Raw genomic sequence first — 16,809 nt, 5'->3', positions numbered from 1 at the left:
AGTATATACAGAGTAGGGTGAAAGTAGGTTTACAGTTGTTCATATGGAAAATAATACAATAATTAATAAATAATATTACAAGAATAAACTTTGTTGTGCATATTCACTACTGTAAACCTTCTTTTGCTCCACTCTGTATGTGAAGTTATATATTATTAACATAAGTTAATATAGTGTGATTTATAAAATCAGTAACAGAAATATCTTACTAGGCAACTGTGAGACAACTTCACCAAGAACTGGCTGGCACCCTGAAAAATCAATCTATGTCAGAGGCTTCACTGCAGACTACATCACATTCTCATATGAATTTAGAAAATGAAGCACTGGATAGAAAGAAGAAATTAGATCAAAGCACAAGTCAAGTATGTATGAAATTTAGTACCTCATCAGTTAATCTACAGCTGATTAAATAATACAAAATATTTTAGGATACTAATTTTCATGGGCAGCTTTCTTTTTATTTTTATTGTAATTAATTTATTATAATGTTATTATCTTTATAGTGCACTTATTTCTAAATCCCTGGCTCTTATTCTGCCATTTGTACTTATGTTTTTTTCTTATAATACTTATAATACTTACCCTTAGGAAAGTTGAGAATTATGCCTTATTCTTCATAGAAATCAAGACACTTTTTTTTCTACTAAGCAATATTTTTAGTGATATCTCCATTATCATGATGAGGCAGACAGATAAAATCTGAGGACAATGTTTAATGGAATGTTCCAGAAAGTTGTTTTATTTATCTTCACTTTTGTGAATGGATATGGAATCTGGATTTATTTCATAGATTTTATAATGACTTGTGTGGAGACACCATTATACAAACCAGTTGAAGTAGGCATTTCCTTCATTTTCTCTCACTTTGAAACATTGCAAAAGCATGGAAATAATTCAGATCATTGTAGTATGCACATCCACAACAGAGAATTAAGAAAATTAAATTTATTTATTTAAGTATTTTTATTGATTATGCTATTACAATTTTCCCAACTTTTCCTCCTTTATCCCCCTTGCACCCTGTCCCTCCACCCTTCTAGCATTCCCCCAACCTTAGTTCATGTCCATGGGTTGTACACGTAGTTCTTTGAGTCCTGTGTTTTCTATACCATTTTTATCTCTCCCCATCTATTTTATGCCTACTAATTATGCTTCCTCTTCCCTGTGCCTCTCCTCTCCTATTCCTCCCTTCCCACTCCCCACTGAAATCCCTCCATGTGATGTCCATTTCTCTGATTCTGTTCCTATTTTGGTTGTTTGCTTAGTTCTTGTTTTCATTGTTTTTCTTTTCTTTTAGGTTCATTTGTTAATAGTTGTGAGTTTGTTGTCATTTTACTGTTCATAGTTTTGATCTCTTTTTTCTTAGATAAGTCCCTTTAACTTTTCATATAATAAGGGCTTGGTGATGATGAGCTCCTTGAACTTGACCTTATCTGGGAAGCACGTTATATGCCCTTACATTCTAAATGATAGCTTTGCTGGATAGGGTCATCTTGGATGTAGGTCCTTGCCTTTCATGACTTCAAATACTTCTTTCCAGCCCCTTCTTGCCGGCAAGATTTCTTTTAAGAAATCAGCTGTTCGCCTTATGGGAACTCCTCTGTAGGTAACTTTCTCCTTTCCTCTTGCTACTTTTAGGATTCTCTCTTTGTCTTTAATCTTGGGTAACTTAATGATGATGTGCCTTGGTGTGTTCCTCTTTGAGTCCAACTTCTTTGGGCCTCTGTGGGCTTCCTGGACTTCCTGGAAGTCTATTTCCTTTGCCAGATTGGGGAAGTTTTCCTTCATTATTTGTTCAAATAAGTTTTCAATTTCTTGCTGTCATTCTTCTCCTTCTGGCACTTCTATAATTTGGATATTGGAACATTTCAGGTTGTCCCAGGGAATCCCTCAGCCTCTCTTCATTTTTTTGGATTCTTGTTTCTTTGTTCTGATCCAGTTGGATGTTTATTTCTTCCTTTTGTTCCAAATTGTTGCTTTGAATCCTGGTTTCCTTCTTGTCACTGTTGGTTCCCTGAATATTTTGGTTTACTTTATTTTGGGTATCTTTCATTTGTTATTTTATTTTTTGACCAAGCTCAATCAGTTCTGTGAACATTTTGATTACTAAGGTTTTAAATTCTCCATCAGATAGGTTGGCAATCTCCTCATCGCTTAATTCTGAGATTTTGCTGTTTTCTTTCATTTGGGCCACATTTCTTTGTCTTGGTGCAGCTGATAAGTTGTAAGGGGCAGGGCCTTAGGTATTCACCAGGCAGGGCAACCCTCTTTGCTGCACTGCCTGTGGGGGAGGGGCCAGAGAGAGAACAATGCAGCTTGCCTGCTCGTCTCTAGTGCATTTTCCAACAGACTCTTTTGTCAGACTGAAAGTATCTTCTGCTGTGGCAATCCCAGCTGTAGCCCACAGTCAGCTCAGAGTCTCAGTTTCCCCCTTAAGTCAGTCCATCCTGCACAGCTCCATCGAGCTCAGCAGTCAGCCCCACCCCTCAGCTGTCTCTGGGGAGTGGGGGGTGGTGGTGGTATTTTGAGTCCCGCAGTGGTCTGCCTTACCAGTCTGGTTGTTCTGGTTGATTTTTTCCTTAATTCCCTGGTTGTCAGAGTCCCATGCATTTTGATTTGGGGGCACTTTTGGTTGTTTATTGATTTTAGATTGGTCATTATCCTCCTTTTGGTTGTGCAAGGAAGCAAAGGGTTTCTACCTACACCTCCATCTTGGCCAGAACTTGACAAGAAAATTAAATTTAGATCCACCATTGGCTTTTTAAAAAATTGTATTGATATAAGTTGCCCATTTTAATTGTTCTTTTGGTATATTTTGACATATTTAGTTATGCATCTTTCACCTCACTCAACTATATACCATTTTCATCACTCCAAAAACAAACTCCACATCCTGTAGCTGTCACTCCCAGCTTTACATCTCCCCTGCCACCAGGCACAACCAGTGCACTTTCTGTCTGTATAGATTTGCCTGTTCTGGATAGTTCACATACGTAGAACCACACAACATGCAGTATTTGTGATTGGCTTCTTCCACTTAATGTCACATTTTCAAAGTTCAGCCATATTATAGCACATCAATATTTTATTTCTTTGTATTGTGGAACAATACTTCATTGTGTGGCTAAGCCAACTATCCATTCATCAGGTGATGGAACTTTGTGTCGTTTCCACTTCCTGGCTGTTAATAACTCTTATGTGAACGTGAGTGCACAGGTCATTGTGTGAACCTATGTTTTTATCTCCCTGCCATTGGATTTTATTGGGCTGATTTCAGCATTTCTCAGCCTTTACTCATGCTGTACATTCTGTCTTTTCAGTTTCTATTCCTCTTGCCTAATCCGACATCCCTTTGGACCTGGCTCCCAACCTCCCTTCTCCATGAAGCGTTCTCTGACTGTTCTAACTCTCGTTGACCTCACTCTTTCCAGCACTCATCTGTGCAGAACGATTTAGCCTTGAATTTTACATTGCTTTAATGTTTTTCCATGAGCGATAATCTTATCTTTCTAAGTATAAAGTTATCTCTGGGGTACATTATTGATATGATGGCACATCTTTATGTACAAGTGAATTGAAAATATTTTAGCTTAACTATTGTTAGGATAAAATTACTTTATATCACACCAATACTGTCTTCTTGGAGACATTGATATAATTAAACTTTTATTCTTGATGTATTTGAAGCAATTAAGTATAAATATAATAGATAGTTGGAATTAAGTATAATCAGAAGCTCATTTTTTTACCTTCATGTAAGGGGAAAAAATAGAAATCAGCCTTCCTTCACTGTGCAGCCACAACTGGGATTTAGAGATTTATAGCACTTTACCAACTTTAAATCTCTGGGAAGGGCTTTTCTGATACGCCATTCCACATCACTTTAATCTGCTCATCAGAGTACTTGCCTAAGCAGCCCGACATAACCAGTGGCTGGGGATGAGTGGGTCTGGGAACTTTGATTTAGCATCAAGCCTGTTATTTCCGTGTCAGTGGCTTTACCCTGCCTGTCAGGTCATGTGTATGATGCACTCAACCCTGGAGGAGCTATCTGCATTGTTTGTGATTATCACCCACTGAGTAGTACAGAGAGGAAGTAAGTTATAAATTGTTATAAGCAGAAAGGTACTATTGACGAGTGGCCTTGGTGAAAGCTTTCTGAAGTGCTGGGGATATAGCCTGGGCCCCATGCTCCCCATTGGCTGCCATTGTCAATGGTACGGAAGAATGATTTCAGTGTAACTTGACTAAGAGACCACCTCCATTGCCATCTGCCTGAAGTATAAAATTTTATTAGAACTTAAAATACAGTGATGTTTGGATTTGATCCAAATTTGATCCAGCTACACCTGGATTTGATCTTAGCCTAGAAGCCTGGTCTTTATTTTAGCATTACTTGACAGTCGAACATGTGGGAAAAGCTATCAAGGAGAAATGGCTATTTGAAAACAATAAGTCCTGGTTCTTTTATAGTTAATTGTTTTTAAAACATTTTATTTATTTACTTTTAGACAGAGGGAATGGAGGGAAAAAGAGAGGGAGAGAAACATCAATGTATGAGAGATACATCTCTCAGTTGCCTCTCACACCCCCCCAAATGGGGACTTGGCCTGCAATCCAGGCATGTGCCCTGACTGGGAATTGAACTTGCAGCCTTTCAGTTCACAGACTGGTGGTGCTCAATCCTCTGGGCCGTATCAACCAGGGCTAATAGTCTTTCTTTAGCACATCTTCTGCATTGATTTTACTTTCAGCAGCTTCATGACAAGAGTCCCCTTTCATCCAGGTTTCAGGGGACTTCTGTTCACTGGCCTGGCAGCCCTTGCTGTCAGGCTCTTCAGGGGCCATCAGGCCTCCACTAAGCATCTGTAGGAGGCCCTTTTGGTTTTCATTTTCATGCTTCTGCACATTACTTCAGGTTCTACCTGCCTCCTGTTTCAAGGCACTCCTACAGGTGCATGGTGTTTTGTTGTTTTTGTTTTTTAGTGGCAGCACTCTATTTTTAATATCAGTATCTGTGCCAGTTATTTATTGCTGCTTAATAAATCACCTCTAAACCTACTGGCTCAAAACAGCATTTGTTTTGTTCACAAACCTCCAGTTACACTAGACCCCGTGAGGCCGGCACATTTCTTTACCACTTGCCATCAGCTGGGATGACTTGAACCTGGGAACTAGACTCATCTTGTTCATTCACATGTTTGTCAGTTGCAGTAGGCTCTTGGCTGGGATGGTAGCTGGGGCAGTCCCAGCTGGAACACCCGTACGAGGACTGACTGTGTGTGGCCTGGGCTGCTGCATGCCTGACAGCATGGCTGGGTTCTCAGGGTGAGCTTTCCCAGAGAGAGAAAGTCAGATGGAAGCTGTATCACCCAGACACGGACATCACCCAGCAGTCCCACCACATTCCATTTTCCAGGAACCAGTTACTAAGGCCAGCACCTGTTTCATGGGAGGTGTGCCAAAGAATTTTTAGACATGTTTTAAAAACTCTGCATCACTCACCTTGTCTTACCAAGTAATCATTATATTTAAAGGAAAGTAGTTCATCCCAAGTCAGTATCAGTGAATTTCCAGCAAGTTGTTGTTGCTGTTGTTTAGTGTGTTCTCTTATTTTATGGGAAATATAAAGAATTAGAAGATAGCACTACTGAATTAGGTCATTTTTGTTGTTGTTCTAAAAAGTATATTGCTCAATTCACTAAACTTTTACAGTAGAAAATGGGATTTGTCTTTTTTAAATATATTTTATTGATTATGCTATTACAGTTGTCCCATTTCCCCCTTCACTCCCCTCCACCCTGTACACCCTCTCCCACCCACATTCCCCCACTTTAGTTCATGTCCACGTGTCATAAGTTCTTTAGCTTCTACATTTCCCATACTATTCTTGCCCTCCCCCTGTCTATTTTCTACCTACCATCTATGCTATTTATTCTCCATACTTTTTCCCCCTCTCTCCTCCTGCCACTCCCCTGTTGCTAACCCTCCATGTGATCTTCATTTCAGTGGTTCTGTTCCTGTTCTAGTTGTTTGCTTAGTTTCTTTCGGTTTTGTTTTAGGTGTGGTTGTTAATAATTGTGAGTTTGCTATCATTTTACTATATATGTTTTTTTTTTATCTTCTTTTTCTTAGATAAGTCCCTTTAACATTTTGCATAATAAGGGCTTGGTGATGATGAACTGCTTTAACTTGCCCTTATCTGAGAGGCACTTTACCTGCCCTTCCATGCTAAACAAAAGCTTTGCTGGGTAGAGCAATCTTGGATGTAGGTCCTTGCCTTTCATGACTTGGAATACTTCTTTCCAGCCCCTTCTTGCCTGTAAGGTCTCTTTTGAGAAATCAGCTGACAGTCTGATGGAAACTCCTTTGTAGGTTACTGTCTCCTTACCTCTTGCTGCTTCTAGGATTCTCTCCTTCATTTTTACCTTGACTAATGTAATTATGATGTGCCTTGGTGTGTTCCTTCTTGGGTCCAACTTCTTTGGGACTCTCTGAGCTTCCTGGACTTCCTGGAAGTCCATTTCCTTTGCCAGAATGAGGAAGTTTCCCTGTATTATTTGTTCAAATAACTTTTCCACTTGTTGCTCCTCCTCTTCCCCTTCTAGTACCCCTACAATTCAGATGTTAGAATGTTTAAAGATGTCCTGGAGGTTCCTAAGCCTCTCCTCATTTTTTTGAATTCTTATTTGTTCATTCTTTTCTGTGTGGTTGTTTCTTTTTTCCTTCTGGTCCACTCCATTGATGTGAGATCCAGCTTTCTTTCCATCACTATTGGTTCCCTGTGTAGTTTTCTTCATTTCACTTATTGTAGCCTTCATTTTTTTTCATCTAATTTGTGACCAAAATCAACCAGTTCTGTGAGCATCCTGATCACCAGTGTTTTGAACTGTGCATCTGATAGGTTGGCTATCTCTCGGTTGCTTAAAAGGATGGGTTCTGGGGCTTTCATTTGGTCTTCTGTTTGAGCCATCTCTCTCTCTCTCTCTCTCTCTCTCTTTGTCTCTCTCTCTCTCTTTTTTTTTTTTTTTTGGTCTGGTTGCACCTATTACAGTGAGGAGTGGAGCCTTAGGTGTTCACTAGGGCTAGACACCCCAGTCACTGGGTTGTGATGTTGTATGTGGGGGCAGGGTCAAGAGGGAACCATGGCGCTTGCTCCACTCTCCATGGGACCTCAGTCCCTTCTGCTGCTTCCCCCGAGCAAACTGGGCCCCTCTGGTGCCAATTCCCATGTGGGTTGGCTTGTGCACGCCATGGGACCCTCTAAGGACCTCTCCTGTGAGGCTGGGTGTCTCTCCGTGCACCTCAACTCCCACAGGTGTCCCAAGGCTCTATTTCCCAGTGCTGGGATCCTGGGTTGTGCGCACTGCCTTGCTTTACAATTGCCACCTCACTGGGTCTGCTGGTTGCCACTCCTTGGCCAGGGTCTGCCAGCTGCCGCTTGCATGTTCAGGGTCCACCTGCTGTGGTCTTGCATGCCCCGGATGCCTTACACACCCTGTCCCAACTCTCTCTGCTCTCTGCGCCGTGACCCATGCCTGGCTGCCTGACTCCGCCCCTCCTACCGGTCTGGATGAGCAAGTCTATTTCAACTTCTTGGTTGTCCGACTTCCATTTAGATCAGTTCTGGATGTTATTCTGTTTCTTAATTGTTGTTGTCCCTATCTTGGTTGTGCGAGGAGGCATGGTGCGTTCCACCTTTGCTTCCATCTTGGCCAGAAGTCCAGGATTTGTCTTTAACTCCAAGAAGGATTTCTTCTTGGAATGCAATTCAAATTAATATCAAACATTTGTAGCTCTAAAAAAGTTTTAGGGCATTAGAATCCATATTTATAAGATTTATTAATTAGAGTCTTATTTTGAAAGTTTTATTTTGGGAGGCATTCATTGACTCAGGCCTAAACAGCTTAATATGACATCCCTAAAACATATTTAAAGATTACAGAGAATTAATATTGAAGAAGAGGTAAGAGACTTTCTACTAAGAGGTGGCTCACAGTCGTTCTGTGGAGGAAGACATGAAACAGTCATAGAGAAATGTATAAAATCAAGTGCAGACATTGTGTGGCAAAGACGATGACAGTAAAGATATTTTGGGGGACTCCTGGTCTTTTTAACTTTGCTCTTGATTCTGAGTAATTCGAACTTTCACATTATAAGTCTCTACTTACAGTGCCTATAACATTTTTTTGCAACTGAATTTATTTCAAAATCTGATGCCGGTATTGACTTAGACTATTCTCAGTCTGCACCTTCATAATGAAACAATATTATTGTGTTCATGCAGAATGATGATCGTACAGCAAAACTGGTAACTGTATCTTCAAAATGTCTAAATCTGGATAAAAAAAAATAAATGTCTTCAACAGGAGTCAGTATCTGTGGAAGCGTTACAAAAGAAATATGAACAACTAAAGAATAAAAAAGGGAATTTGAATCAAGAAGCAGTGAACCTCAAAAGACATATGCTAGTGAATATGACAGAATTCAGTGAAGGAGAGCAGTATCGCCAGAAGGCTGAAGAAAGAGTGAGACGGGATATAGAAGCAAAATCAGAAGTCAGTCGATCTTCACTGGTCAGTTCATTGATCTTTAATTTGCTTTAATTCATTTTACTGCAAATTACATTTTGGATATATACATTGTATGTTTTTCCTTTTCTTAATAGCAATTTGTTTTGTAAATTTCAGGAAGGATGGTGGAATGTTTCTCCCTTTCAAAAATATTTCTACTTTCCATCATTATTATCACTAAATCGATCTTTCAGAATGATTCTTACTAGAGTATTATTTTATTTTTAAAGACCAGCTGATATAAAACAAAATTATTAGGAAGAAAAGAATAAATTATGATTTCAAAATTATACCATTATTAATTATACTGTTTAATTTTAAAATTGAGTCTATTCTTGGTATTATCAGAATGTGAGTATGAAAGATTTAACTATTTTTATAATTTAGACTTAATTTAGTTGACCTCATAATAAATATTTTATACTTCAGCTTTTTCTTCGTTTAAAGTTACTCTCTGAATCTTTGACTCAAAATTAAAGAAAACAAATGTAATTGTTCAGATTATACTTATTTTAAAAATGTATCCTTTTTATTTGTTTTAGTCACAAGCAGCATCTCAAGGTAATCTGGAGGAGTTAAAAGAGATTCATTATGCTGTAGCAAAAAGGCAGTTGGAACTCAGAAGTAATCATTTGGAATCCAAATTCCCCAAAATAAAAACTTCTCATGATTCTAAAGAAACAGATTTGGAAAAATGTAGACAACTCTATCTAAAAGAAATAGAAAGTAAAGAGTCATTGAGAAATGAACTTAACAAGTAAGTCAAAACACAGAATCAGAGAAAATAAATTTACCTCATTAATTAGTTTCTAAAGAATAATTTTTATTGAGCTATGAGATTAGTAGGAAGTGGAAGCTAAGTAGTGTAATTTTGGAAAATGATGGTAGTAAATAAACTTATCTTTCAAATGTTCTTCCAGAACAGTTTGCATCTCTCCTGTTTTTGGTTTTACATTACTTTATTTTTTCCCCTTAATATTTTCATAGTTAACCTAATGTATAGTCTTTTAAGCTAAGTGTTTCTGAAACTTTATAATTTAGGCAGTAGTATTATTATAAATTTTTTGTCGGGATTCCCCTAAATAGAAATATTAACAAGTTCAACTGTTTTTTGGAAAATAACAACTTAAACCCAGAGGATTAAGTACTGGGCATATTCTGGGACTTTGTAAATTTACTTTCTTGGTTGCAATCTTTGTTATTATGTTATCACCAGAGGGCGCCTGGAGACAAACTGTCTTTTATTGCTTTTCTAGTCTACATAAAGGCATACATGTTAAATAGGGAAAGGTTAACAAAGGGTGAAAGGCTGTATAATTGACAAAGTTACTAAAAATAATCAGGTGGCCTGTCCGAGGGGGGGTGTGGAAGACAGAAAGGACAGATTCCACCTTCAGTGCCTTTTTCAGTTCATTTTGATCACCAGCTAGGCTATCCTGGTCTCCCTTAGAGCTTGTTGCTCTAAATTAAGCATCGTGGCAAGTGGTTAAAATCTCCAACGTAAGGAGTGTATTGTACAAAGGTGGTACAAAGCAAACATTTGGCAATATCTGTGAGGGATTTTTTTTTAAAAATCTAAACTGGCTTACTAAATAGATCCAAGGGCATCCTTAAGAATCTTTTAAGTACGGCTTTTCCAGAAGGCAGCAAGTATCACCTGAGAAGCCACATACATGGCTGACAGCCATTCCTCTTCCCTCCCTGCTGAGAGTTGTTAGGAATATCCCTCCTCCCACCTTCCGAGTGTATACTTCTTTAGAACAATTTAGAACCTATACTTCTTATAGTAGGTCTGCTCGCAGACATTTTCAGTGTTACAATGCTGTTTAATGGGAAATTCCATTTACTATTGGTGGCAACTTAAAAAAATGCAAGTCGCTTAGGGAAAAATGAAATACTGAGCATTTGTTTTTACAACCTTCACAGGACTAAGGAAACTCTTGCAGAGACCAACACTGAGCTTCTCCCGCAGAAACCGCAGAATAGATCTTCACTCAGCACTTTTAATCCAAAGCCAGACCTGGAGACAACTTATGGTGGAAATTTTGATAATTTTTTGCTCAATAGAAATCCTACTCAGAGAGATAAGTTAGCAATTTCCACTTCAAAGGCACAGACTTCACCTGACGTCGTTGTGAAGGTTAGTTATATTATCCTTTTCCCCCTACGTTTCAGATTTCTGATATAATTCTCATATTTAATTTGGTAAAAATCTGAGTTGTTTAATCTTGACTAATGCACACTAAGCAAAAGTCTTAATTATTTGTGCTAATATAGAAAGGAGATACAAATTTTACAATCTGTAAGTCCCCAGCTCTCTCATTTTAATGATAGACCTTTCATGAACTTTACTCAACAAACGTTAACTAAACTGACACTTTTTAAAATTTTTAAAAAGCTACATTTGAGTTCGATTTTAAGAATTAAATATTATTGCCTAATAACCAGTGGTATACTTGGAGATGTTCTGGCTTACTTTGTAATGGATTTGAGTTTGGTGATGGTTCGTAACGCTTTTAAAGTTTTGCTGCACCCTGATTTCCCACCCCTAAGCGTAAGTGACATTCAAATGCTTGACCATACATGGTATTTGTTATTTAAATGAATGGAGATAAACTCTTTTTATGAATTAAATAAACTTGTAATACTGAAATAATTAATTTCTGTTTTTAAGTGAAAAGTTTGTCATCTTTTTATGTGAGAGAACATTCTTAATTGCTATTTTACTAACAGCATTTTAATTTCAATCATTATACAATGTCTTGCTGAGGAATTAATCCATTTTCTAAATTGTTAAATTAGGTAAATATTTGAATTTTTAATATTTTAAATTAATTTTTTCATTGATTTTTTAAATATATTTTATTGATTATGCTATTATAGCTGTCCCGTTTTCCCCCTTTCACTTCCCTCTGCCCTGCACACCCCTTCCCACTCACATTCCCCTGCTTAGTTCATGTCCGTGTGTCATAAGTTCTTTAGCTTCTACATTTCCCATACTATTCTTGCTCTCCCCCTATCTATTTTCAGCCTACAATCTAACTTAAATTAATTTTTTTACTATTTGATTTTTTTAAATGAAGTTCACTTATGTCTGTATATCTTGCCATCCTTTGAATTATTGATGATTAAGATGGCAATGATAGGGAGTCTTGAAATAGCAACTAGTTTTTGTGTATAAATATTTTAACATATCCATTCTTTACCTTATTAATTGAATTTTTCAGCTCCAGAATTTCTGTTTGGTTATTTTTTATAGTTTGTCACTTTTTGTCATATTTGTTATCTCCTTGGAAAAGTTCTCCTTCTGCTCATTAACTTCATTTCCGAACTCACTGACCTGCCTTTTGGGTTTTCTTGTATATTGTTGAATTTCTTCACGACTGCTATTTTGATTTCTCCATGATTTCCATCACAAGTTTTTGCTACTTTGAGTTTCTTTCTGGAGAATTGTCCTTTTCTCTGTGTTACTCTTCCCGTGGCAGTCCAGGCTGCTTGACAAGTCGTCCCTCTACTGGCGCATTTGAGGTAGGGAACACTTTTTTATCAAGAACGTTTTGCTTTTCACAATTCAGCAGGTTGATAATTAGAGCTCTTTCTTTTGTTTTCCAGTAGACGGTGCTATAGCGCAGTTTTTGTTTTCTCCTACTGCTGCTACTTAAGCCTGAGGGCAGGGGAAGTCCAGATGTGGAAGGCCTAGCCTTGGACGTTTGCACCTGGGAGTGGCTGCCTGGGTGACCAGCGTGGTGGGTGGCGGTGCTGTATCCTGTCGTCTGGGTCTCAGGGCACCACCACCATGGCAGAAGGATGTGGCCAGGTGAGGAGAACCAGTCTGTGAGTCCACTGAGGTGCTACCTCATTCTCTGTGGTCACTGGCAGCGCTGTGCTGTGGCCCAGTGGCTAGGCCTTGTCTTGGCTGCTGCTCCTGGTCTATGGTGGTGGGAGCATGGCTGCACCTGGGGAGGGGTCTAGATTGAGGGGGGAAGCAGTGGTGCTGGACTGTGGTTTGGGGGCTGTACCCAGACTCCTCCACTGCTACTGTGTTGCTGGGGCTGCAGGTTCAGCCTTGTCCTTGGAGAACTGTTCTGATTGTGTTGTTTTGCTTTCTGTTCTGATTGTGTTGTTTTTCACTGATTTGATTCTTGGCTTAATCTACTGCCCTGTTGAATCTCTGCAAATTATTCTTCATTTCAGTTAGTGTATCCTTCATCTCTGTCTGGTTCTTTTTTATGGTTTCCATGTGCTTTTTTTATGCTGTTGTGGTTCTCACTAAGTTCACTGAGCATCCTTATAACCAGTGATTGAGTCCTGCATCTAGTAGGTTGCCCTTCTCATTCATTTAGTTATTTTTCTGGAGTTTTGTTCTGTTCTTTCATTTGGGCCATGTTTCTTTGTCTCCTTATTTTGGCAGCCTCCATGCATTTGCTTCTATGTATTAGTAGAGCTGCTGTGTCTCCCAGGCTTGGTAGAGTGGCCTTGTGCAGTAGGTGTTCTGCACAGGGTAGGGTCCAGTGGCACAACCTCCCCACTCACACAAGCTTGGCTGGCACTCCAGGAGTGCCCCTTGTGTGGAATGTATACACCCTCTGTTTATAGTTGAGCCTTGATTGTTGTTGGTACATCAATGGGAGGGATTTACCCCTAGGCCATTTAGCTGCAAGGACTGGCTGTGACCATTGACCACTGTGGAGGGTCAGCTGTGCAGCAGCCCACCCCACAGAGCAGGACCTACTTAACTGGGGTCTAGTGCCAGCTGAGTCTGCCCCTTGAGTGTGTCACTTATGGAATGGTTGGATGGTGCTTCAGTGTGGTCTGGAGCTTTCCAATGGGTGCGCCATCTCTGGGTCCTCCTGGAAGGTGCAGACCAAGGTCAGCTGCCCCCTGTGTTCTTCTCAGGCCCAGCTGACATGAGTTGCAAATTGATCTGCAGATGGCTGCTACTTATGTTGGGCTTAGAGGTACTTAGGTGAGGACAAAATGCAAACCAAGGCCAGCTGCTGCTAGTGCTAAGTTGGGGCCACTTAGCAAGAAGTATGGGGCATGCTAAGACTGGATGCTATTTGTTTGCAGTATTTTGGGAAAGTCTAAAGCATGAGCAAGACAGGCCATTTGCATAAAAAGTTGCCAGTAGAGACAACTTAGGTGGGCCCACTGGTTGGGTGGGATAGGGTCTCAGGGAATCACCAGGGCAGGGCAAATACTGTGAGTCTGTCTGATTGGTAGAGACTCAGATATGGTGCCCACCTGCCTACTCTGTAGTGGGTCAGGGTCTTGGAAAAGGAGCAATGGCCTCTGCTAGCACTTCTGTATGAGAGAAAACTGCCCCTGCCCTCAGCTCTTGCCCAGGTGCCAGACAATTCAGTTCCTCCCTGGATATCTCTTTTGCTTTTTGAGTTGCTGTCCCAGTACTGGAGCTCAAAGAGAGTGAGTACAAGAAAGTCTGTGTGTGGGCCCTTTAAGGGGGAAGACTCAGGACTCTAGAAGTCCTCTGTCTCACTCAGCCTCAATCCCCACTGCTTTTCAGTCAGAAGCTATGGGGACTTCTCTTCCTGGCACTGGAATCCTGGGCTGGGGAACCTGTTGTGGGGCTGGAACCACTCACTTCTCAGGATATCTGCAGCCAAGATATCCCTCCTGATATCTACCCACCGAACAATGACGTGGAACCAGCCCATTCCCCGTCTCTGCCCCTCCTTCCAGTCTCAGTGTGGCTTCTTTGAATCCCTCATTGTAGCACTTCCATTCAGCTAGATTTCAGGCAGTTCTGAGTGCTGGTTGTTCTGTAATTTATGGTTGTGGGAGTGGGAGGATGTGGTTGTGGGAGGATGTGAGTGCTGCATTTATCTACATTGCCATCTTGACCAGAAGTCCCTGATTAAACTTTTATAAAGGGCATTTTTTTTAACAATTGAAAAATAACACAGTACATGTAAAATATGACTTGACTTGTTTAAGCTTCTTTTTACCAATAAGATCAAACATCACTTTTCTGAAGTCATGTTTATTCAATAGATCAATATCAATTATACTTTATATCAGATTAATCTAAGTGGCATTTACATATCTATGTTCTCTATTATCCAAAAGTTAGTGAGAATTGATTTTATTTATGTGATTATTTATTTATTTATTTCCACAATTCCCAAGTTAGGTCTAGTCTCTAAAATTGTTACACAGTCCTGAGCAGTGGGGCTCAGTTGGTTGAGTGTCCTCCAACAAACTGAAAAAGTTCACTGGTTCAATTTCTAGTCAGGGCACATGCCTGGCTTGTGGGTTCCATCCCTGGTCAGGGCACGTGCAAGAGGCAACCAAGTGATGTTTCTCACATTTTCTTTCCTTCTCTTTCTCTCTCCTTTCCCCCATGTCTAAAAATAAATAAATGAAATTATTTAAAAATAAATAAAAGTTCAATAAAATTATTAAAGGATATATTTCATAAGCTATATGTCATTCCTATGATAATGTCTCTTGTTTAACTTCAATACTATATATAATATTTGACTTCTTTCAGATGCAACAGAAGGTTGATAAAACTCTAGAGAACTGAAAGAAGGTATGTTGCCATGTTTTATTAATTACATTTTGATATCATTGATTTCTGAAACAATCTGAATAGTAAACAGCATCCATTTCCATGTTTGAGTAACAGATACTGTATTAAATATTTTCTCATTCACAGGGAATGAAAAATGTGAACACATAAACATTCATAAGGAAGAATACACTTATTTGCATTTATTTCTCATGCTACATAGCTTTTTAAAAATCTCCTGTGTCCATGTATCTCCTTTCATTTCTGGCTTTCCCCTTCCTTTCCTCTGCCATACCTGCAGATCTGTCAGCCTGCACGCTGAAACTCTAGTCAGAAAACTGGGCTGCACCCACTTCTCACGTTTTTGCTAGTGAGGTCAGGCCAAGTAGCCTGGCTCACCTAGTAATACTCAGTCAAGCAGTTACAGTTTGTATAGTAGTCACTGAGGGGCAACATTTAAACTTTGTCATTGGTTTACCTTTGACCCTCAGGAAAAACTCCAGATTCCTTTGCTTGGAGTACAGACATTGAATCCATTTAGTTCTTGCCAAACAATTCAGCCTTATCTCTAGATGCCACCCACCCCACTCTGCCCTTTGCTCTAGCATCTAGCCAAACTAGACTACTTCTAATTCCACAAGTGTTCTTCCTCACCTCTAGTCTGGGCATCTGCTTCATTGTCTATCTGGCATACTCTTTCCTTGTCCTTCAGGTACTAACTTACATATGTATCACCTCCATCAAAGAACTGACATTACTGACACAAAACTGGGATGTCCCTTCTGTGTGCTCCAATAGTGCCCTGTTAATATTAGTCATTGTATCTATGACTCTGAGTGGAAACTGCCTGCTCATCTTTTATAGTGTACAATTGCCCAGGGGTGGCCAGTGTCATATTCACCCTGTAACTCCAGTGCTTGTCATGCTCCCTTAGCGCATGGTTGTTGAACAAATGAACGATGAACAAGAAAACCAGAAGCTCTGATATGCAGCCACAGCAGCAGATAACTCAGTGTGTAGCCGTGGGCAGACTGTGTTCCATAGTCATCTCATGTGTGTGTGTCGTAGTCATGCATAGATGTTTTCATTCTTCACACTTACACCTATTTGTATTTTGGATAAAGAATATAATTCTACCTTTTTCCTTCCAGATGCTGTTGAATTTGAAGCTTAAGCCTATAGAGCTTATCCTGTAGCATCAACTGATCAGGCAAATTCATGTCAGGATCTCCTTTTGAAAACATCATGAGAATATGCACAGATTTTGCAGAAAAGTTATATGATCTGAAATATAAATAGCACTTTATGTACTGGGCTATTTACATAATATTTTAATTATTTTCCACTAAACCCATGATATGTGAAATCTTTATTAAAGAAAACTATTTTTGGATCATATGTGTATGATGAAAATTTCTATAGTATTTTAAACTGTTTCTTGACATCTAAGTTTTAAACAGGTTTTGTAAATAAAAGGCAGTACTATTATTGTGTTTTACATACTCAAGCTGACCAAATACCAGCTATTTAAACAACACCCAAACAACCAGGTAGTTATTCATACTTTAGTGGTATTAATTGATAGCTTTTTGTATTTTTTAATTTATCACTATATTTGGTTCTAAAGATTTAGATAGCATTTTGATATCTGCTGCTCTGACTACCATCAGTGTTTGGGTGTATTACAATTGTTATAGTGCC

At 39.3% G+C, this 16,809-nt stretch overlaps 1 protein-coding gene across 1 annotated transcript in view; it reads left to right on the top strand.

Moving 5' to 3' along the window:
- Nucleotides 1–16,809, top strand: part of LOC123831075 (ankyrin repeat domain-containing protein 26-like) — a 154,168-nt gene that overhangs the window by 106,361 nt on the left and 30,998 nt on the right. Inside the window, 4 exon segments of the mRNA XM_045857710.1 lie at nt 213–365; nt 8,373–8,579; nt 9,119–9,333; nt 10,503–10,716. Coding sequence (XP_045713666.1) covers nt 213–365; nt 8,373–8,579; nt 9,119–9,333; nt 10,503–10,716 — 789 coding nt within the window.

This window comes from Phyllostomus hastatus, unplaced genomic scaffold (assembly GCF_019186645.2).
Source record: "Phyllostomus hastatus isolate PE091 unplaced genomic scaffold, TTU_PhHast_1.1 phas_scaffold_1674, whole genome shotgun sequence".
NCBI lineage: Eukaryota > Metazoa > Chordata > Mammalia > Chiroptera > Phyllostomidae > Phyllostomus > Phyllostomus hastatus.
Note: the sequence above shows the minus strand (reverse complement) of the source record. Positions and strands in the feature narration are given on the sequence as shown.